Source organism: Podarcis melisellensis (assembly GCF_964234715.1).
Source record: "Podarcis melisellensis genome assembly, chromosome: 17".
NCBI classification, from domain to species: domain Eukaryota; kingdom Metazoa; phylum Chordata; class Lepidosauria; order Squamata; family Lacertidae; genus Podarcis; species Podarcis melisellensis.
The window spans coordinates 6,893,013-6,916,922 of NC_138534.1; the positions used below are offsets into that span (position 1 = coordinate 6,893,013).

Below are 23,910 nucleotides of genomic sequence, written 5' to 3' on the forward strand. Positions count from 1 at the left end.
CTCCTGGCCTTTGGTTTGGACTCAGTCTGGCCCTTATGTTTCCCTCCCCTTATGGTTTTGATCTATGGGCTACTTTTAAAATGAGGCTGCGTTTTAAATTGCATTTTAACCTGTATTTTAAATTGGGCTCCCCCCCCCAATTATGTTTTTACTGTAATTTTATTGGTGTTAGCCGCTCTGGCCGGGGAGGGCGGGATATAAATAAAAAATGTTATTATTATTATTTTTTAAAATAGGCTAGATTTGCTACAGAGAGAGAGAGAAAGAGAGAGAGATGGTTAGGGAGCATTTGGAGAATTGAATCAATGTGTGGTGACACATTTTTGTATGGGTGGGGCTAGAGTGGAGAGTTGTGCTGCTTATCTTTCACTAATTTAGTCATTTTTGACTAGTGGGCACACAGTGGCGCCGCCCCTTTCACAACCCTCCCTGCATTTACTCTGCCCACTGCAACTCCTCTCTCTCCAATCTGCCCTGGGTTCCATTGCCTTAAGCAGAGCACGTGGCAGGATGAGGCCAGATTTTCCAAACCTGTTCCTTCCAAACCCCCAGTCTAACCACGGCCTCCAGCTGCCCCAAACCACCTTTCTGTGAAGTTTGTCAGGAACCTTCATTCGTGGTGGGAAATAGATGAGAAAACGCCCAATAATACTTCCTGAAGCCAGTTCCTGGGTTTGCATTTCACCCCGCATCATGGGGGCCTGAAGTCCATGGTCAGTTTGAGAGTATAGAAGGCTAGGTCAGGTTTGGGAAAGCAGGCCAGCTTCTGGCCCTTGCCCTGCCTATTGCAGGGGGTGTAGAAGAGCATTGGAGATCCATTGCCCTCCCCTTTCTCCCCAGTCCCTGGGGTGCCTTCAGGAGGGAGGGAAAGAGGGGACATCAGCATTACCTGTTTATTGCATTCTGCCCTTCCTCACATGGAGCCCAGGGGGCTTATCAGATTCCACAAAGTACAGTATTAAAAACAAAGTTAAAACCATAATCTACAACACAGTATAGTAATCAATGTCATATAGCAACTAGTGATGCAGCTGTATCAGTAGGGTCACTCCCATGATGGACGGAAGCCCTGCATAAATAAATAGCTGTTGCCTGAATTAAAATAGTGTGGTGGACCACCAGGTCCGTACAGGGAAAGACTCCCATAGGCAGGGTGCCACCACTGAGAAAGCCCTGCTCTGTCATGGCCTACAGATCTTACAGCACTGGTTGGTTGGGAAGGGGGAAGGTGTTCCTTCAAGCACTTGAGTTCTAACCTATTCAGGGTTTTATGCTTGAACCACAATGTTCTCCTTAAGGATTTGCTTGAACCACAATGTTCTCCTTAAGTTCAGCATTTTACTATTCATAATGGCAGCAGCACTCTCATAAAAACAGTTTCCATGCTGCTTCCCACATTGATACTATCCAGTAGGTGCCTTCAGCAATCAGACCAAAGCATGCACACTTTTATTGCAGCACCACTGGTTACACTTCTTTGGAGTTGTTTATGCTTTTCCTGAGCACAACTCAAATCCCTGAAAAAACCTGCTAAATTGGTATGACCACAGTGGGGCAGGACTAACTGCTTGAAGCCATCACAATGGCTTCAAGGTACAAGAAAGAAAATTACAATTAAAACTCAGGAAGATCTTTCTGACAGTAAGAGCTGTTCAGCAGTGGAAGGATCTCCCTCGGAAGGTGATGGACTCTCCTTCTGTGGAGGTTTTTAAGTATTTGTCATGGACACTTCAGTTGAGATTCCTGCACTGCAAGCAGTTGGACTAGAATAGATGATTTCCAGGGTCCCTTCCAACTCTGCAATTCTATGATTCTGTAACTGAAGGCTCTACAATACCTCCTCCCAAGTCCCTTGAGAAATTATTGCCCATGTACAATCTTTAACCCAGCATCCATAAACCACCCGTCCTTTCTTGAACTATCCTGTGCAGACTACAAGAGGAATGGGACTATTGGCCAGGAGCTCAGGCTGGAATCTGTGAGCTAGCAATGAAGCGCTGCCTGATGTAGGCATTGTTGTTGTTTTGGAGAGATGGAGCGGAACTGCGCCCCCGTCATGTAACCCCCTTGGTGCACATTTGCCCAGAGAGATTCTTGCGCAGGTCAAACAGTGGCACCTTCAGTCTTTCGCCCTTGTCCTCTTTCTCTCTCTCAGATGCAGTCTTTTTTCATCCTCAGACAAGCAGAACGATGTGGAGATTCCATCCCCAACACAGAAAGAGCGGGAGAAGAAGAAGAAGCAGCAACCCATGTGCCAGATCAGCGGAGTCAAGAAACTCATGCACAGTTCCAGCCTGACCAATTCCAGTATTCCCCGCTTTGGGGTCAAAACTGACCAGGAAGAGCCGCTCAATAAGGTGAGATTTGCGGCGGCAGGAAGCTGGCACCCATATTATGGGCATCGGCTGGTGTGGAAAGTCAAAGGGTATATCTAGCTTTGAAGGGGATTCTGGGCCACAGTTCACAGTTAAGGGTATCTGGCAGGACTTCTGGGAAGGCAGAATCCAGTTTTGCTCTCTTCTGGTTCCAGAACCAACAGTACTAGGGCTGCCATATTTCAAACCGTGAAAATCCAGAGCTTCGTTTTTGGCAAAGTTGTTGAGCGTCTTTTGGCAAATTAGCAAAGAAGGAGTTTTTGAACTGTTTTTAAGGGAAATCGCCAAAAACAACACTGCCGACATGGGTTGCCATACGTCCACATTTTCCCGGACATTTTTAGTGATTTCCACCCGGGCACTGCTACCGGCTGCAGTATGCCAGATATGTCTGGGAAATTCCAGGCGTATGGCAACAGTACTTTCTTGTAGTATAGAGAAGACATGGGAGCTCTCTCCATTGACCCAGAATAAAACTAATTGCTTTGTCTTTGAGCCAATATTGCTCCATCACCTGCATGCCTACTGTACGTAGTTAATTTGTTAATGGACGTGACATTCCAACTACCCCCCTTGATAATCTACTGCCCAGTTTTTGAGTGCTCCATTCCCTCCCCCCCCCCAAACAGCCAGTTTAGTGGCAGCTTAGCAACTAGACAATAGATGGTCACGGCAGAACAGGTGCAGGAAGTGAGTGATTGCAATATGCCTGGACAACAGTGGGTATTGCAGAGTCAGGCCTGTATTCTTCCTTGCCTCTCCAGCACTGTCCTGCATCTTACTCCCAGGCTCAATGGGCTAGAGCAGAGGTCAGCAACCTAAGGCCCATGGGCCACAAGCAGCCCAAGGGGGTTGTTTAACTGGCCCCCAAACCGAGCTGCCCGCTAGGCGAGTCCCCGTGCGTGGCGCTAAACCGGCGCAGTGCGGGGACTTACTTCCATGGTGCCGGAAATCACGTCTGCGGAGATGCAGACGCTGGAAATCACATCTGCACAGATGCCAGAAATCATGGGCGCACGTGCAATCCGGCCCACAGATGGATCTCCGCTGGAGTGAACCGGCCCAGGCGAGGTAAAACTTGTCGATCCCTGGGCTAGAGGCAAAAAGGACAGGGTCATCAAAGCACACAGATCTGCATGTGCAGCACTTTCTATCGAGGCCTCGTATTTCCTCATACTTTGGGCTTGACTTGTGGCACACTTGACCAGAGAGGTTTACCACCACTGAGTTTGCACATTCCTAGCCAGTTGGTGTCAGTTGGGACTTGCTTTCTATTTCATCACCCCAAGACGACGCAGCTCTTTACCTTTATAAATGATGTAAAGGACCTGCTTGGAAGTAACATTCTTGGCTTAATCAGCCATAATTCATAAAGCCAGTTACAAGCATTTCACTCGCCGCTTCCCATTCATGTGCTGGTTTCCTTCTTTCAATCTCGGTCTCTTCAGCTGCAGTTGCCTGCTACGTCCAAAACTGGGAGGTGTTGTCTGTTTTTGATCTAATGAGTAACAGTGGTTTAAAATGACCTGGGTTGACCTGCTGAAGCTGCAGCACGAGGAAAGGGCACAAGGCGGAAGCAGGCAGCCTCAGCGCTTGGAAGCCGGGAATGTCATGTCCAGACTCAGTCAATACCTCTTGCTAGGAGTTCATAATCTTAGGACAGTTCCACCAAATACAGTGGTACCTCACAAGACGAAATTAATTCGTTCTGCGGGTTTTTTCGTCTTGCGAATTTTTCGTCTTGCGAAGCACAGATTCTAACCCAAAATCCAAAAAACCCAAAAAAAGTTTTAAAAGTTTGACTTACCAAATGGCTGCAAAAGAAGTTTTGGAAAAGCTTCAAAAATCACCAAAGTCTTCAAAAACCTCAAAAAAGGCTCAAAAAAGGAAACAAACTTGCAAGACGTTTTCGTCTTGCGAAGCAAGCCCATAGGGAAATTCGTCTTGCGAAGCAACTCAAAAAACGAAAAACTCTTTCGTCTTGCAAGTTTTTCGTCTTACGAGGCATTCGTCTTGCGAGGTACCACTGTATGTCCTTAACTTACACTAGGATGACCACCTCATTGTGTGGCAGTGTGCACCCAGTGCTTAGGCACGTCTCGTGGACTAATTCAGGTTTATTATTTTGTCTTGGCTGGAGGCCATAACAGTATAGTCAGAAGCAGTAAGTACAAATATAAGTGTAGTCATAAACCTTCAAAGGGATAGGCAGTGTGGTTGGACTCCCAGATGCCACAGAAGCCAGCATACCCAAAGATCAGAGATGATAGGAGTTGCAGTCTCACAAAATATGGAGAGCACCACAGAAAACACTCTTTATGCACTTAAAAAAGGTTGTACAACAGGGTTGTACAAATTACAATCTACCCCATGGTATCAAAATACTCTTAGTGCTATCTCAATACGGCAAAGGCAACAGAAGCCACTGTTTCTGAAATTACCATGCCTATATTTCAGGGGCACCATCAGGGGGCGGTGAGGTCTGCCAATATTTTCAAAGAGGGGGCTGCCCCCCAAATTCCACAGTGATCCTCAAAAGGATGCACAAGGGCGAAGTGTCTTCACCCTGGTGTGTCACTTTCATGAATGTAAGGTGGCTGGCTGGTGGGTGGCTGGCTGGCTGGCGGACAAGTCGGCCTGGCCACGTCACACACACACCATTCTTGGGGACAACTCAGCGCATCTGCTATATTTGCAAGAAAGTGTTCGCTTTTTGGAAGGGTGGTGTTAAACCAGTAGCCACACCCTATGAGTAACCAAGACAAAAAGTTGGATTTGGCATCTTTAAAAGTCAAGCTCCAGAGTGTGCAGCTCTACAACACCCTTAACACAAATACAGTGCTGTTGGCCGGAGGAAGCGGTCCAATAATGTCCTTTTATAGCAGCAGGGAATATTTACTGAAATGTGAAAAGAGGAAATGTTTCTCTTGGTGCAGGTGGTTCTCAGACTCTGGTCCGTGAGCTTCATCCAAGTGGTCTGCAGCATGCCTGCACTAAATATTCATCTTGATTTAAAATGATATTTTTATTACTTATTTTATTTTATTTTATTATTGTATTTTACTGTATTACAATATGAATTTTATGGGATTCAGATTTTCATACGATAAAGTACAGTGTAAGCAATAAAAGAAGTGATTAAAATGGAACTTAAAATCATTCGGCATCTAGCTCAAGTGCATTGCAATTACTGCAACAGGCAGAAAAAGGATCACTGGGTCAGCTAAGACCCTCAGCAACATTCAGGTGGTCCACACAGCGGGGAGGGATTTGCAAACCACTGCCTTAGCAGAAAATTCCTAGTACAGAAAGTAGTTTGCATAATTTAATCACAGCATACGTAATCATGGAGTACTAAGGAGCTGTCTTCAAACTGACAGAATGAGAAGAAAGGATCATGGTGGACCTATGAATTTTTGGTTCCGTTTTTAAATTCTCGTGAGCTACGAAGCTTTAGAAGAAGCTCAGCTGCTCACAGGTTTGATTTCTAAGCCAGCTGCATGCGGTAATTTTTTTTTAAAAAAAACTTATTGGCAAAACCTTGCCGCTTCTGTGTCTCTAAATTTTAGTGTTACTGGTGACTGTACTCAAAACAGATGAGCTAAACCAGGCTTCCCACCCTAGTGAGCTCCAGATGTTTTGGAGCCCCAGCCATCCTGGCCGGTGGTCTGGGATGAATGGGTGTTGCAGTTGACCAATGCCTGGAGGGCACCAGGTTGGGCACGACTGATGTAAACACTGCCTGGCTTCCAGGCCCCTAAATGGCCTCTTAGATTGGAGCCATGTTGGGTGTTCTGGAGCAGTTGCAAGGGCAATGTTCCTAGTCTCCTTGGTGACATGGTTTTTCAGTCTTGCCTTTGGTGATGTCCCCAGTGTGGAATGGTGGCTCAGGCTCCAGCTGGACTGCTAGGGAGAACACACCGTGGGGTTTGCTCTCTTCACTTGTTCCACATCTCTGCTCTGGTGACCTCCTTCCCCCTTGAAACCCATTGTGGCAAAAGAGTACTAACTTTCCCCCCACTACGCTCTTACAGGAACTGGAACACCTAAACAAGTGGGGCCTTAACATCTTCCGGGTCGCCGAGTACACCAACAATCGGTCACTCAGCTGCATCATGTATACAATATTCCAGGTACGTGTGCTCACACTGCCGTGTCCTCGTCCCATGCTCACACCCTCCTACTGGCTCGGGCTGCAATATTGTCTCAATGTACAAAGACTTGTATATGAAGCTGAAGCTTGAGGTGTGCCTTTCTAGGTCAGTTTTAGATTCATTATTCTGTATCACTTCAATACATATGGAGTTGTATACAAGAAGCGAGTCAAAAGAACAAGGAGGATTCCACAAAAAGTGAAGGGGCGAGCACTTTTTGCAGGGAGTGTGTCAATTTCGGGAGAGTTCTTTCGTTTAATGATTTCATCTCCCTCAGCACTTTCAGTGTAAGAGGTGCCCTTTTTGCAGCTTGTTTGAGACTTGGCTGTTTTCTGAGTCAAATTGTTTCGTCTCCTGGTGGATGACACTTCCAAGTCCTCTCCCTGTCCTCAGAGGGGACATTTAAGGAGAGATCTGGCTGAGTTGCAGGTTGGTGCTCCTGGTGGCACCATAAAACATTAGTAAATATATTTACTATAAACTTCTATGGACTTGAACCTACCTGGGTCCGTTGCGTTGACAGAGTGGCTCCATCCCACAAATGCTTTTGCCACAATAAATAAGATCGCTAGCCTACAATCCTACATCTGGCCAGCAGCAGTGGGGCTTGATCCACAGCCCAACCGCTTGCTCTGGCCAGGGCAGAAGCGGGCAGCTGGCACAGAAAAGAGGCCAGGATTGGAGCCCGTTGCCACAACTTGATGGTAGCAGTGCCAACTCGTGATCCAATGGGTCCTAAGCTAGCCCCCCCCCCCGTGGGACTGGATCGAATAGACTGTCTAAGATGAGAAAAGGCAGATCTATGTCTGATTAATGTTCCCATGAGATTGTCAGTCAGAGGGAGGGCCCCTTTTCTCCTTTTTCTTCCTTTCTGCAGAGTACTTAATATTCTTTAATCTAAGTTGAATGGTCATGTCTGGGAAGGGGCTCTGGCAGACGGAAGAGAGAGCTCTGGCTCGGGGTGTGGGCAGAAGCCTTTCGCTCATCCTCTCTTCGTGTATTGTAATCGCTGCTCAAGGTTCCACAAGTTTCTGTCCCTCGCTTTTATCTTTTCCACTACGGGAAAGAGAAAGATAACGGCACTCATTTGAGCAACCTTTCTTAGGTGGGGGCTGATGCCAGACTTTCCCAGCAAACGCTTCACTCCTCTTATTCCACCCCACCCAGGAAAGAGACTTGCTGAAAACTTTCAAGATCCCCGTGGACACATTAGTCACTTACATCATGACGCTAGAAGACCACTATCACGCCGACGTGGCTTATCACAACAGCCTCCATGCTGCTGACGTCACGCAGTCCACTCACGTTCTTCTGTCTACACCTGCCTTAGATGTAAGGGTTTGTCTTCCATAGCCGGTGAATTGTGTGAGTGTGGTTGGGCAGTGGTTGGGCAGTCCACCTGCCTGCCTATTTGGGGGTGGGGGAGATTGCTCACTGGGTGCCTGTAGCCAATGATTCTCTTTGTGTCATAAGCACCGGGGCTGTAGTGCTCCACTTGGACTCGGCAGACCTGGCCTTTGAGGAATCTGTGCTTAGGCCCAAATACCCTTTAAATAAGTCACTATTTCCCAGCCTAATGTTTCACAGGGCTACGAGGATTCAAAACATCTGGATTCCGGTGTATTAAGTGGTGAATCCACTGGCTGATTGGCTCCACTCCTGCCAGCCTCAGGGTGGGTGTCTGTGGCCTGGAGAGGCTCTGGCTGCCATTGGCTGAACTGCTCTGATTTTAGATACTGGCAGAAGATCCTAGGAGAGGATGGATAAATTGAAGTAGGGGCCTAAGTCTGGGGGTGTGGGAGAAGAAAGCTGCAGCAGAATGAGAGGGAGAGGAGGAGGCAAGAGCCAGGAATCAGAACGGAAAACTAGGGCAGAAAAGAAGCAGGGAGGAAACTTGCACGTAGCCAGGAGCTGCAGATGGAAGGAGGGCAGCAGACATTCGCATATTGATTTGGAGCCGACAAGACAGATTATTGGCCACAGAGCTCCAATAAGTATTGCAAGACTATTTGCAAATGCAAGAGATTACAGTATGTTTGCAAACCTGTTGCCTGCCTGATTCTTGTCGCTGTGGAACATTACGGAGGGCACAGTGTTTAAACACCCAGAAGAGTCAGTATAGTGCACCACTGATTCCTGGTGCTGGGGGGGCTGTAACAGGGGGTGGTGCACTCTCCCAATCATGTCCCTGTTATGGGCTTCCCAGATGGACCTCTGCTCTGATCTAGCCAGGCAATTCTTACAACCTCATGTGTGTTGCAAAACACCCTAGAAATAGAAATGGTAAGGATGATAATAAGCAATAGGCAATGCTTCCTTTTGAGAGGCTAGAAAAATTAGCCCCATTGATATTGTTGTTGTTATTTCTGTTTTCACATCCGAAAGCATGATTTAACCCATGAGTTAAAACCTCTATGGCTTTCCAGATGTTGTTGGATCCCATCTCCCATCAGCCCCAGTCGGCACTGTCGATAGTCAGGGTTGATGGGATTTGTAGTTCAGCAAGATTGTAGTATCACCAAAGGTTAGCTACCTCTGCTCTGTACCAGTCTACCACAATGGCGGGCCAGCCTGGGATATGAGGAATTTTTGGATGCCAGGGTCTTTTCCCCAGGTAGAATGGGGAGAGGAGGTAGGCATCCCATTAGAGTTGCATGTGCAATGGGGGCCTGATATGTCCTTACTACTGCCCAGGCAATGCTCTGGCCTGTAAGCTTCAGTGGGTTACCTCACATGGCGTCAACACACAAATCTTTGGGTTCTGGGATCTAGCCTCACTCTCTGCTAGCAATGGGCCCCTTTCAATAACGATGCATCTCTCCTTGTTAGCAAAGCAGGACAGAAACACCATACCTGTAGCAGCTTCTCCCTCTGTCCTTTGCAGGCTGTCTTCACTGACCTTGAGATCCTGGCTGCAATATTTGCTGCTGCCATCCATGATGTGGACCACCCTGGTGTCTCCAACCAGTTCTTGATCAATACCAGTGAGTAGCACAGGGAGATGGGGGGGCAAAGGGGTGTCAGGGGGGACATGAGTGGGCGGGGAGAGGAGGAGGGGTACGCATGTGTGTCATATATGGAGGAGGAAAAGGATTTGAATGTGCCTCTTTTGCCTGCACCTTGTAATGTCACCTTATCATGCCTCCGGCTGAACTGCTTGTCTTTTGACAAGGTTGCTATAGGGTTGTTGCAAGAAAAGAGAGACTTATGTATGCAGATGATACCCAGCTCTACCTCTCTTTCAAATCAGAACCAGTGAAGTCAGTGAAGGTCCTGTGTGAGTGTCTGGAGGTAGTTGAAGGATGGATGGTGGCTAACAGATTGAGGTTGAATCCTGACAGAAGTACTGTTTTTCTGTCACGTGCTTTTTCTCCATATGGATTCAGCAGCAGACGGTTTTGACACACAAACCCTCTCTGCTTCTGGTTTAGTTATTTTCACCTCCCTCAGAGAAATACTTGCAAACTTGCATTCTTGTGCAAAGGTGTTCATACGAATACCATAGGGCCATATCCAGGCACACCTTGCTAAGGTCAGCTCTGGAACTTGCGGTGCTTTGGGTAGGGTGTGCTACTCAATGCAGGCTGTAACCATCTTGTGATCTCTGCATGTGACACTTTGAGAGTGTTTCCACTCTTCACTATACCCAGATGGTGGGATAATGCAGCCTGTCTCCGCTCAGCTAATACACGAACATGCGCTTTCCTTCGAGTCGCCAGCTCCTCCTCCACCTTACTTAGTGCTGCCGCAAGCACAGACCTTTCTCCAATCATTTGAATCAGGCAACGGGTGGGAGAGGGTGTCCCTGTTGTCTAGGTAACCTGAGAGGACGTGTGCCGGCAAAGTAAAATTAGGCACGGGAGGGGACTCTGATGCTTCGCGAGAGAACAAGAAACGGATTGGGGGAGAAAGTGCGGCTGGCAGCAGCAACAGCACCCCATCTTCCCAACAAGGAGGCCCAGTTCAGACCTGACACCTGCATACATGCTTGCAAACTTGCCCAAGGTGCTGTGCCGATTTTTATTCTAGATTTAAAATGTCGCAAATGCCCCTTTCTCAAAACCCAAGAAAATTTTGCAAATTTTCAGGAGGGGGGGAGTAAAGGCAGATCCAAAGAGGGGCTGCCTCGTGGAATTAGGGCAACAAGTGTTCGAGATGCACCTAAGAAGCCCCATGAGTAGAAGTCCTGCACAAGGTCCCTGGAATTGGCTCTGTGGGGGTCAGGAATCCTGAGCATCACATGGCAGTGAAGGTGTGTTTGTTCTGATGGGCTTTTGCAGCTAGATAAATGGATCTTTGCCACCAGTGTCTGTTTTGTATGGTTTTAAAACAACCACCACCGCTTGCTTCCTGAAATGAGGGAACCTGGCATAGAGCCCTCAAAGATGGACAGGTGAGGTCCTCTCAGGTATGCTTCTGTGTGTGCACAATTTACACACATGCATGGACTCCTTCTGGGAGTCCCATTGCTAAACTTTCAGAGGGGGTGGGAGAGCAGCCGCTTGTGAAAGGCCGTAGCCCTGATCCGCAGAATTCCCAGGTAGGGCAGGGATAGGCTCTCACCGGAAATACTGAAAGCCTCAGCCAGTGTGGATGGTGCTGAGAGAGATGGACTCGTGGCCCTGATTCTGTATAAGGTAATTTTCAGCATTGCCCTTCTTCTCCAGGCTGCCACTCGCCCTCCTTTCCCAGCCCTGCTCAGGAGGGGAGGGAATTAGTCTAGCTGAATTTCCCGGTGACCTTCATATTGTGCACCCTTCTCAAAACACATAATAGAAAACTAGAAGGGATTCAAAGGGGGAAAGATGTCAGGGTTACCAAAAGCTAGCCAGGCAAATCAGATATGGAAGATGCCCTGGGGACTGAAGCAATTTCTCCCACTCAATCACAGCCAGGGAGGGTGACACTCTAAAGAGGAATTAGCTCATCTCTTTCAATACTGATAGTAAACAAATTTCCAGCTCGAACTTACTGTCTTCCCTCCTTATCCTCATGCAAGTGGAACCCCCTGATAGCGATCACCACCAGAAAGAAGTAAACAGGGATTGTCATGGGTATAAAACTGGGGCCTTGCCTTATTTTGCCACCAAAAGCCTTTCATAATCCCACTGTCCCAAATTTTTATCCATGCTCCGGACATTCCCCAAATTGTCAGGGACCTTGACTGGTGCAGTAGACAACTTAATGCCGAACAAAAGCAGATCTTTATCATACTTAAGAGGATTATGTAACTTCATTAGTGTAAAAATGCTAAATGGAATCCAGGTAGATACTTTTTATTAAGCAGATAATTTTTTGTGGGGGGGTTGAGTTCCACACTCTTCCAATCATTCTGCTTTTACAAGCATTGCTGCTTGGCAGATGACATTATTTCCTTCCACCCCTGCTCTCCTCTCCCTGTACGTTGCTCCAGGGGTTTCCACGGATGGGGCTGGTTAAGTGAATCCTGCCCTAAACGCCATATAGAAATAAATAAATGTTGGTTTCATTGTGAGCCTCTTTTCAGCACTGGCAAGCTAAATCAGGGGTGAGGAACCTTTGGTCCACCATCGAGATATTGCTGAATGACAACTCCCACAAGCCCCGGCTCTTGGCCTTGCTTGCTGGGACTGTTAGTTCAGCAATGTCTAGAGCAGGCATCCCCAACCTTCAGCCCTCCAGATGTTTTGGACTACAATTCCCATCATCCCTGACTGCTGGTCCTGTTAGCTAGGGATCATGGGTGTTGTAGGCCAAAACACCCGGAGGGCCGCAGGTTGGGGATGCCTGGTCTAGAGGGCCCAAGGTCTACTATCCCTGAGCTGAAGGAAGGAAGAAGACTTACTTATCCCCAAAAGAAGTTGCTAGGGGTGGGTTTGTGATAGAAGAGTTTGTAGAGGAATGACTGTCAGCAGGGGAGTGAAACAGGACAGTGGGTTGACTTAAAATGGATTACACCAGAAGGGTGTCTGGGAATGTCAGTTTGGGTGGAGAATGTGGCTGTGAGGAAGAAATGAGGTGAGGGAGATAATAAAGTATATATTTAAAGGAATTCAGATAGCTGTTGTGGAAAGGTAGGCAGGTGCGTTAGATCAGAAAACTAGACCTGTAAGACTTCAGTATAGAAGGACTATTTGTTCTGATTGTTTTGCTCTTTAATTAAATATATGTTCACGTTTAACTGTCTGTGTTCCTGTCCGGATGGATTACCAGGTAAATATATCTCACCCCACATGTCTAGCGTAGATAATTTTGTTTTGTCATGTTTGAGAAGGCTTTTCCTGAAGAGTGACCCCATCATTTATGAAATATTAATTGTACATCTCTAGGAATGGTTTTATTGTTTTTAGAGTTTGTAGAAATGGTCTTTACCTCATTGTGCGCTACTTCGATAACCTCAGCCTGTGAAGCGGTTTATAATTTTGCAACATAAAAATAAATACTTGTGTAATGATATAAAGAGAAAGCCTTACTGTTTTCTTTAACAGGTGGCGGTGGCGGCAGGTGTTTTAAGGAAAGTCTGGGCTTGGCAGAGTAGCTGCAGGACTTCCTGGGGACAGGTGCTTATGAGGGACTTCTGGGAGCATCACAAGGTCCTTGACAGTAGTTTCCAAACATCAGAAAATAAGTTGCTCTTCAAATCCATTGTGGATAGGGGGCAAGGAGCTGCTGTAAAATTACAGGGAGGTGCATATCTAAAAAGTGCTGCCTTCCTGTACTTTGGGTTATTCGAGGGCAGAATATTCTTGCGGGTTGTTATTCTGCTCTTCCTCCTTCTGTAGATGTTTTGCTTCTGTAGGACTTAAGTGGCCTCTTTGTTCTGAAATAGCATATACAGTGGTACCTCTGGATGCGAACGGGATCCGTACTGGAGCCCCGTTCGCATCCTGAAGCAAATGTAATGCACGACTGCATGGGTTGCGTTTCACAGCTTCCGCGCATGTGTGTGATGTCATTTTGAGCGCATGCGCGAGCAGAGAAACCCGGAAGTAACGTGTTCCGGGACCTCAGGGATTGAATTTACAAATCCAGCTGCCTGTTGATTTAGTCAGCAGAGGCCTTGTTTGTGGTGGCAGTACAGTTGTTAGTGACACCAGACAGAGCTGTGGTGCCTAGGTTGTGGAACTCGCCCCCCTCACCCCTAGAGAGCCACATGCCTCCCAGACTATATGTATTCAACAAACCTTGGTTTTGAAGAGTGTTGTGGTTTATTGCTGTGTTTTGTTTCATGATTCCTTTCTGCTGCTCCGAGCAATTTCAAATAGTTTGATGATTTCATTTTTATCTTATTTGTTTTTTATCCTGTAAGCCATATGCTGATGTCAGCAACTAAAATGAAATATACGTTCCTGTTCTCGGTGACACCGACTAATGTGATCCTCCTTGGCAGATTCGGAGCTGGCGCTGATGTACAACGACGAGTCAGTCCTGGAGAACCATCACCTGGCGGTGGGTTTCAAGCTGCTGCAGGAGGAGAACTGCGACATTTTCCAGAACCTGAGCAAGAGGCAGCGACAGACTTTGCGGAAGATGGTCATTGACATGGTGAGCCTCAGAAAGGAGAGCCATTGGCTGCTTCCAAGAACAAGCCTGCATTCCCCCTACTCCAATCCTGGGCTGGGTCTCCCAGTTCGAGGTTCCATTCCTCATTTTTTGCCTTGGGGAATTCAGTTGTTTAAAAGCAGAGGTATGAAACTCGCTGCTATATTTCTCACAATGACACAGCACAAGGAAGGAACATAATCCCTGTCAGGCTTTCTGTCTGAAGTACCAACCTGGTTGTAATGGTTCTAGGGGTTGCTCGTGCGTAAGTTGTCGCCACTCCTGGCTAGTTTACCTGGGTGAACCCTTTCTGTCTGGACAGCCTCTCACCCGTGGCTGTCTCAATCGCTGGCAGAATCCGTCAGTGGGCGTTTCTTGAACGTCTTCCAGCAAAGAAGTTATTTGACGCCTAGTCTCCTCCTACTCTCCCTGCGTGGAAGTCTTCTGCGCAGGGAGGGTGTGGGCAGCGGAGGACCCGTGCTCTCCCCGCTGGTCTCCGGTGAAGAGTCCTGGAGCCTTCTCTCCGATTCCCTCATCTGCCCCCCTTCTTCACTGGTGTTACGCTGATTTCCTTCCCCAGCAGATGGGCTGCCTCTCTCCCTACTGGGACCCTCTCCGGCATCCCTATGGAGCCTTCCCTCCGCCTCTGGCTCCGATGGCAGTTCCCTGACACAGGTGGACCTTCAAATTAGCAGAATAATTTTGATTTGTCTCCTGTCATTCCTTTGCTGCCCATTGTACACATGTGATGGCAGCAGTTGTATGCAAAGATCAACACAGGAGGAAATTGTAGTTGCACCTCAAGCAGGGAAATGTGACCTGGGATTTGAAGAATGGGTGGCAAGGCTGATCCTCTGTCTTAATGCAGAAACTGCCTCCCGTCTCGCTGGCTTCTGTGTTGGTCCCCTCTGCTCTGATTCCCCAAAAGCAGGACTGTATAATTTGAAACAGTGGCATACCGTGACTCTAACATATTGACCACGGTAGCACAAGGCACATCGCTGCCTAAGGCACATCCCCAAATGGCACCAGCGCCCAAAGTTCAGATACGCAGCGTCCAAGGCTGAAGCAGAAAAACCAGCAAGCAGCCTCCTGCTCCCTGGCAGTAAAATAGGGTGGGTGGAATTCTGTGTCGCATGACGGCACATGTTCCATTAGCCCAAGCATTGCAGCTTGCCAGGCAGAACAAAGTCCCCTCTCTCCGTGGGTTCCCCTTCCCTCCTCATCCATCCTTCCTTTTTTCTAGATCAGCAACCATTTTGTAGACTGCTCTGGGCGCAACAGGGTCCGCTCATGATGAGTACGTGGCAACCCCAGTCGGAAAAGGCTTAGCCAGTCAGCGGTTTGTGGGTTGGAGGGATGGTGTTATCAGAGCTCTCAAGCCAGGCATCCTTGGCAGCTGACTGCTGTGTTGATGCCCTGCAGGCCCAACATCTCCCATGAGCCCCAAACAGGCACACTGGCTCTGTATAATATTTGAGATAGAGCCAAGTGGACTAAGATGCATGGCTTGCAAGAGTCACTTTCTTGCCAACTATTCCGGGTGGGTGACGACAGACGAAGCAGACGTTTTGCAAGATTTGCTTAAATGCCAGGATATGCAGAACCCCACAGCCCCAGCCTGATTTAGGAGGAGCTTTAAGGTTGCTTCTGTTGTTTCAGAGAAAATCCTGAAGGTGGGGAGGGGTGAGAGATTAGCTCATTGGCATTATGATAATGTTCAAACTCATGTAAATTTAGTTGATTAAAATAATCAGTTAAAAAGGTCCCTGATTAAGTAATCTAAAAATGGTTTCATCAGCTGACAGCCCTGGTGTTTCTTCAGCCTGTCTCTCCTCAGAACAGATATGGTAGAAAAACCTCAAGAGCACTAAGGAGAGGACTGTGGAAGCCCCCCTAGAGAGTGGCAGCCCCACAGTCACTAGGCTTCATGGAGGGGCTAGGCCAATGGTTTTCAACCCGTGTGCTGTGGCACCCTGGGGTGCCTTGAATGATGGTCAGGCGTGCTGTGGGCAACACTGGCCTCTGTCCCTCTTTCCTTCCATTTCTCCTCTGATGCCCTCTCCCATCTCGGCCTCCCAAAGGCTTGCATGGCTGTTTGTTGCAGCAGCCCTGGCTACAAGCTCCTCAGGCGAATGGTGCCTCTGGGGCTGGCCAGGGGGTGCTGGTTGCCAGGAGCTGAGGCAGCCTCAGAGTAAGCAAGCCAGCAGGTGAGGGAGTCCAGCCAACCTGTCCACCAGTGCTTGCTGTTGGGAAGTCCTAGGCCCCTGTGGGGCAGTGTGAGGAGGCACCTCTCTTTGGGGCAGGGGGCACAGCTCAGAGACCACGGGCAGCAGCAGTGGCTGCCCTGAGGACTCCCAAGGAGAGGGGAAAGGGGAAGAGGCTGAGGGAACCCTCCACAAGGGAGGGTGTTCAAAAAAGGGTGAGAGGCTGCCAGCTCTGCAGGCAAGGGGTGACATAACTGGGCTCCTGAGCCCCACTGGGGTGCCACAGAAAGAAGGTAGTTGGTCAAAGGAGCCGTGGACACAAAAAGGTTGAAAACCTCTGGGCCAGATGAAAGAAAACTACATTGGGTTGCTGTCTGTCTGCACAGGAGCCTAAATTCCCTGAGAGGAAGGATGGAGCACGAACAAAGGCATGGAGCCCATGATAGTTGAAATGCGAGTGATCCCCTTCCATTATCAAAAATTATGGCTTCTACTTCTGCAGGTCCTGGCTACCGACATGTCCAAACATATGAGCCTCTTGGCCGACCTCAAGACGATGGTGGAGACCAAGAAAGTGACCAGCTCAGGGGTGCTTCTGCTGGACAACTACACTGACAGAATACAGGTGGGCAAGGCTGGATGAAGTCCTGCATGCTACAGATTGGGAAAGGATGCTCAGGTCCTCTTGTCCACAGGCACAGCCCTGCCCAGGATGAGCAGGAAGGAGGTCAGTCCCCACCCCAGTGGCAGGCTGGGGAGGCAAAGTGCAGCTGGTCCCAGAACTGGCATTCAGATAAAATGGCAGCAAGGAAGCTGGGAAGCAGCTGCAAGGGTCGCCTGGCAGCAGCTTGCTCTCAGATGTGTTGCTCAAGCTGCGGAGCCAGTCCAGCATCTGAGGCTTGGGCGGGGGGGGGGGGTGGACGGATGACATTGTTATATTTAAATTGTTGGCCTGCTGCCTAACAACAGCCTTTCAAGGAAGCCTTCAAAAAAAGAAAATATAAACATACAATATATACAATATTAAAAATTAAAAAAAATACACACACTGAAAACACAGTTAAGACTGGGAAAAGATCCTGTGTTTCAGCTGCTGCTCCTTAAAGTTAGAAAGCATGCCAGCGCAAGTAGATAAATAGGTGCCGCTGCAGCAGGAAGATAAAGGGCGTTTCCGTGCGCTCTGGCTTCTGTCACGGTGTCCCGTTGTGCCAGTAGCAGTTTAGTCCTGCTGGCCACATGACCCGGAAAGCTGTCTGTGGACAAATGCCGGCTCCCTCGGCCTGAAAGCGAGACGTGTGCTGCAACCCCATAGTCGCCTTTGGCTGGACTTAACCGTCTAGGGGTCCTTTACCTTTTACCTGCCTTAAAGATCCTGCAGGGGAAAATAGCCTCGGCATACAAACATGCATAATTGTGTCCCTGGGGCTGGAGCCCCTCCTTTCGGGTGACTGGAGGCTCCCTGTATTTTCCTGGCAGTAGTGACGACAATGATAGCTTTCACTGCCCACTCCCCAGACCTTAGAAAGCCCATTGGCTCCTTTTGTCTCCTGACAACCGAATAACCTGCAGACCCTCCTTTGGGCATCTGCGCTGGTGTTGCCCACGCAAAGTAGCAGACCAAGAGGGCCTTACTGCTGTGGTGGTACAGGAAGTTAGCCACATGGGTCGGACAGCCAGAGCCTTTGTTTCATTTGCACAGTCCTTTTCCTAGGTTTCCCACTCGCCAAACTCCTTAGGCTCTGAGAGCAGAGGGTGGCTGATACCATCTAGGTCTTTTCTCCCTCTGCACACATGCAGATGCACAACTCACCGTTTTGCTTCCCAAGCGTTTGTGCTCAGCTGCCTAGGACCCTCGTAAGTACGGGACCGCCTCTCCTGGTATGTCCCACGGAGGACCTTATGGTCTTCAGACAAAAACATCTTGGAGGTCCTGGGCCACAGGGAGATTAGGCTGGCCTCAACCAGAGCCATGGCTTTTTCGACTGTGGCCCCAATCTGGTGGAATGCTCTGTCACAAGAGACTAGGGCCCTGCAGGACTTGACATCTTTCCGCAGGGCCTGCAAGACAGAGCTGTTCCGCCAGGCCTTTGGCCAAGGCACAGTCTGACCCCCTCCTTTGGTAATCCTCATAGAACTCTAGCTCAATGGTTGCCATTAATTTGATTTTGAATTGATTTTAGAATGAATTGATTTTAGAATGCTGTGTTACTTGTTAGCCGCTCTGAGCCCGGCTTCGGCTGGGGAGGGCGGGATATAAATAAAATATTATTATTATTATTATTATTATTATTATTATTATTATTATTATTGAGAATCAGGAAGGAGCTGCTTCCGCATTCTTGCCTCTCTCTGATTGTCCTTGCGCTTCCTGACCCCAACCAGGTCCTGCGGAACATGGTTCACTGTGCGGATTTGAGCAACCCCACGAAGCCGCTGGAGCTCTATCGGCAATGGACAGACCGGATCATGGAAGAGTTCTTCCATCAGGGGGACAAAGAGCGGGAGCGGGGCATGGAGATCAGCCCCATGTGCGACAAGCACACGGCCTCCGTGGAGAAATCACAGGTGCGTGATGGCCAAGTGGGATATAATGTTCTAGGGGAGCGAGAGGGATCCCTTTCCCCTCATGCTACTACCAAGGCTAGGAAAATTCAGACATGGGATGGCTGCTGTCAAAACCCACTTTATCTTTGGAGCACCATCGTGCTCTCATCCCAGAGTTTCAGCAAAAATACAACTTCACCAGAAGTTGGGGGCAGGGAGGAAGTAGGGAGTAAACATAGCCAGCCCAGAAGGAGAAAGGAAACCCTAGATTCATTACAGGAGAAAGGAGGGGCTGCCAAGTCCATTGGAGGAAAGCAGGAATCTGGCACTGGGATGCAAGCAAGCTTCTTTCCTGTGACTGTGAGCCAGCAGCTTATGGCTTCCAGCATACACAGCTGAGTCTTTTACAGGCAAGTGTTTTTTGTGCAAGGAATCAGCAGCCATGACTTGGTACAGACGATCCATTGCCAGAAACTTGCCTTTTCCCTGTAAGAAACTGCTGTTTTAAGCAAAAAGAAGCTGCTTTATGCTGTCAGACCTTGGGACCACATAGCCTGGTGTGGCCTCCTCTGTCAGGCTGGCTCAAGCCCCCTTAGCTGCCTGGGCCCCCTTTTTGACTGGGAATATCATGGATTGGACCTGAAGCCCCTCTGCCTGGCTCCCTCCTTGTGGGAACTGGGAATGTGCTCTTCTTCCCACAGTTACTAGGTCATTTACGATGGTGTGCACCTCTGGACTAAAAACTGCCATCACACCCATGTCTGCACCAATGTTAAAGAATGCTTTATTTTGCTAACAGAGAGCTCCCTGCTGTACCATTTTGGTGAGAGTGTGGATTGTAGTCTTTTAAAATTTTTGTAAGAGAGAACCTAGCCAGCTATAACAAGCCCCACACTCCTCCATAGCACTGTCCCACTGTTTGTTGAACCGATTGTTCCATTGCCTTTTAGAAACACTATAATGTACCTCACCCTTTCAGTGCTAGAGAGGACAGCTGTTAGGGGAAGGGGGGTTGTTAGTTACAGTTTAGCTAACTTCCGCACTCGTTTTAGCACTAACAGGAATAGCAGGTATAGGGAACGGAGCATGTTGTCTTACAGAAAGCCTCTGAGAATTTCGGCAGAATACTATTTTTCTAGTCCTCATGACTTAGGACAGGGGTCTGCAACCTTTAAGACAAAAAGAGCCACTTGGACCCATTTCCGAAGGAAAAAAAACTGGGAGCCGCAAAACCATTGCGACATTGGAGCCGCGATCTGACAGCAGGCGGGAAGGTGACGTCGGGATGGTGCGTGACTAACGCACACACCGCCCCCATGCAATGTCACAGCCAGTACAGCGCCCGCCACAGTGGGGAGTGTTGGGGCGCACAATGCGCCTCCTCCCCTTGCTAGTATCCGCCCCGGAGCCGCGGCAAAGGTGTAAAAGAGCCACATGCGGCTCCGGAGCCGCAGGTTGCAGACCCCTGACTTAGGAGAATCTTGAAAAGACAAAGCTACGGCTTATGCTCAAAACCCAGAGATGAGGATGCAAGGACATACCTATGGGTTAGCCAGGCTGTCCCCCATCAAGGGCACAGGCCCAGGGGGGCAAAAATCATGCCTGTCCACTGTGGCTTGGAGTGGCGAGGAGCTCACACCTCTGGGTGCTCCCCAGGCCATTCCTCCACTGTTCTGGGTAATAATAATACTAATACTACTACTACTACTACTACTAATAATAATAAATTCTATTTATACCCCATCCTTCCCAGCCAAGACCGGACTCAGGGCAGCTAACACCAGATAGAAACAATTGATTGAAATACAACTTAAAAAACAAGATTAACATACAACATTAAAATGCAGCCTCATTTCAGCAGAAACTTCACCAAGGCTAACTATCCAGACTGGTCCTACGTGGGCCAGGGGAAAAAAGCCAAGGATGTCCCCAAATAGGAGTTCCATCACAGAAGGAAAAAGGAAAAAAGAAAGAGGGGGAGGGGATCAAGTTGATTCCAAGCCAAAGTCCAGGCAGAACAACTCTGTCTTACAGGCCCTGCGGAAAGAAATCAGATCCCGCAGGGCCTTGGTCTCAGGAGACAGAGCGTTTCACCAGGCTGGAGCCGGTGTTGAAAAGGCCCTGGCTCTGGTTGAGGCTAATCTGACTTCCTTAGGGCCCGGGACCACTAGGGTGTTGCTATTTATTTAAGGTCCTCCATGGGGCATACCGGGAGAGGCGGTCCCGTAGGTACGAGGGTCCTAGGCAGTGAAGGGCTTTAAAGGTCAAAACCAACACCTTAAATCTGACCCTGTACTCCACCAGGAGCCAGTGCAGCTGGAAAAACACTGGGGGTGAATATGCTTCCATGGCAGAGACCCCATGAGGAGCCTCGCTGTAGCATTCTGCACCCGCTGGAGTTTCTGGGAATGACTCTGGGCTAAGAGAAGTTAAACGTTCCCTGCCCTATCGCTGCATTATTCTAGCGCCTAAATAGCCACCCCTCACCCACACCCCTTCCCACAATGTACCTGATACAAAAGCATCCAGGCCTTTTTTCTGTGGCCTGAGGAAGCACAGGATGAGTTCATGGGTGTCCTTTAAGGGACTGCAGTTGGCATTGGAATTTACTCGGAGTCGAGAGTGGATTTCATGCTCTTTATTCAGCTCATAGTGGTAAGGAGGAATGGAAGTTCCCCCAGAATGTCTGCTTTATATACATTACCGTATTTTTCGCTCTATAAGACGCACCAGACCAGGAGACGCACCTAGTTTTTGGAGGAGGAAAACAAGAAAAAAAAATATTCTGAATCTCAGAAACCAGAACAGGAAGACGGATCGCTGTGCAGCGAAAGCAGCAATCCCTCTTGCTGTTCTGGCTTCTGGGATAGCTGCGCAGACTGCATTCGCTCCATAAGACGCACAGACATTTCCCCTTACTTTTTAGAAGGGAAAAAGTGAGTCTTATAGAGCAAAAAATACGGTATTTACACAATGGGCCCCACGTGATTGGCTAATTCCGGGATTCTCCTGTGGGCCAATCAGGTTGCGGATTCACTTCCACCTGGAGCTGGATTGGGTGGCTCCTGTGGACCAATCAGACTGCTGCATTCTGAATCCTATTGTTCTAGGACCAATCAGACTGCTGCATTCTGAATCCTATTGTTCTAGGACCAATCAGACTGCTGCATTCTGAATCCTATTGTTCTAGGACCAATCAGACTGCTGCATTTTGGATCCTATTCCACTCAGTACATAACAGCAATACTGCTCAGTGTTCTGTTACCAACCCTCTTCTTTCCCTGCCCCTCGGTTGTGTTTCAGGTGGGCTTCATTGACTACATCGTGCACCCGCTGTGGGAGACGTGGGCGGACCTGGTGCACCCAGATGCACAAGACATTTTGGACACCCTCGAGGACAACAGGGACTGGTACCACAGCATGATCCCCCAGAGCCCCTCTCCCCCTCCAGACGACACGGAGAAGGACGATGAAGCCTGCCTAGAGAAATTCCAGTTTGAGCTGACTCTGGAGGAAGAGGGGGAGGACTCAGAGCAGTCTGAAAAGGACCACAGCAGTCCCGGCGACGAGGACAATAGCTACTACACAGCCGCAGAGGAGCAGCAACACGAGTCCCAAGAAGGGCAGGACAGACTAACGGACGACACAGTGAACGACACGTCTCCCGGCACATCATGACTTTGGGGAAGGGACAATTGAAAAAGCAAAAAACACACACACACGAAAGTTTTCATGAGGGAGGGGCAGGGATAAAAAAAAACAACAACGAAAAAACTCATTTTTTATTTTTATTGTATTTTTTATAAAAAGAAAATCAACAAGAAAAAAAGGGAAATATACACAGCAACTGTAGAACCAGGTTGGCCCAAGCAAGGGGCAGCAGCCCTGCTGCTTCAGTGAGCGGCCCAAGCACTCCAGAAATAATCTTACCTTTAATTTTGCTTTCTTTTTCTTTCTTTCTTCTCCGTTGTTGCAGAGTGGGTTTTTATTATTTTCCTTTGCTGCTTTAAAAAAAAAAAAAGACTGGTGCCATCAGGAACAGAAGGAGGGCAATGGTGATGAAAAGCATGTATGAAGTGGTGGCAAAGGCCAAGCAGGAGTAATAATAATAATAATAATAATAATAATAATAATAATAATAATAGTATTTTAAGCCATTTGTAGTAAAACAAAGCAGAGACGCTGCAGGGCTTCAATGCCAAAAACCAGTAATAATTTTCACACATGCCCCTTCTGTTCATCTGGCTCCCTTGCTTCAGACATGCCCTCCTGGGTCGTTTGGTGCCTTTATTCCTTTGGCCATCACAGCATAACCCTCCTAGCTGGAAAACAGGGTGTTCAAAACATTGGGGATTTTTTTGGGGGGTGGGGGAGAGAGTTCTAATAACTTTGATTTTTGTAACTTATTTTTTTAAGCTACTGCTAATTTATTTTTGTGAGTTTATTTTGATTTGATCGGACTGGTAAGAAGAAAGGACTTTGCCTCCTTTCTTTCTTTCTTTCTTTCTTTCTTTCTTTCTTTCTGATGCACTTTTAAAAAAAAATTAATAATAATAATAATGGTTTGCAGGTGGGGAGTTCCTTTTTTTTTTTCCTGTGACGCCATAACATTCTCCCAGAAGCAAATGGGAGAAGACATTGCTTTTAAAGAAAACAAAAGGGAACAAGAAATCAAATAAGCAAAACATTTAATCTGAGTTTCCAAATAGCCAAGTCTTCCTCCGTTTATCATTTTGCACAAAAAAAGAAAGAAAAGGCAATATGGCCAGGATTGAATGGTTGTAACTGGCCAACTTGCCCAGACAGCTCCATAGGGGACCTCAGGGGTGAGTATTCCTCTCCCAGTAATGGGGATGGGATGAAGAGAGGGGGGTTTGGTTTGCATCCTTCCTAACCCAATAATAAGAGGAGAGACTTATGTTTTTCAGTGATGATTATTTAAGGACTAATTTGCAGGTTACCACCATCTTTATGTCTGAAAACCTGTGATTTGTTAGTTGATGAATCTCTAAACTGCAGTACCCTTCTTCCTGTTTACAGGTTTGTCAACTAGGGAATGCAAGTGTACTGACCACAAACAAACAAACAATTTGCATGTGCCTCTAGGCA

At 48.0% G+C, this 23,910-nt stretch overlaps 1 protein-coding gene across 6 annotated transcripts in view; it reads left to right on the forward strand.

The window, feature by feature from the left end:
- Positions 1-22,737, forward strand: part of PDE4A (phosphodiesterase 4A) — a 367,213-nt gene extending 344,476 nt beyond the window's left edge. For all 6 annotated transcript variants that reach the window (XM_081894065.1, XM_081894063.1, XM_081894064.1 and 3 more), the window contains 8 exons: positions 2,179-2,357; positions 6,410-6,508; positions 7,697-7,861; positions 9,414-9,513; positions 13,899-14,053; positions 16,760-16,882; positions 18,640-18,822; positions 22,105-22,737. In XM_081894065.1, coding sequence (XP_081750191.1) covers positions 2,179-2,357; positions 6,410-6,508; positions 7,697-7,861; positions 9,414-9,513; positions 13,899-14,053; positions 16,760-16,882; positions 18,640-18,822; positions 22,105-22,479 — 1,379 coding nt within the window. In that variant the 3' untranslated portion in view covers positions 22,480-22,737. The remainder of the gene's footprint in view (positions 1-2,178; positions 2,358-6,409; positions 6,509-7,696; positions 7,862-9,413; positions 9,514-13,898; positions 14,054-16,759; positions 16,883-18,639; positions 18,823-22,104) is intronic.
- Positions 22,738-23,910: the final 1,173 nt, after the last annotated feature.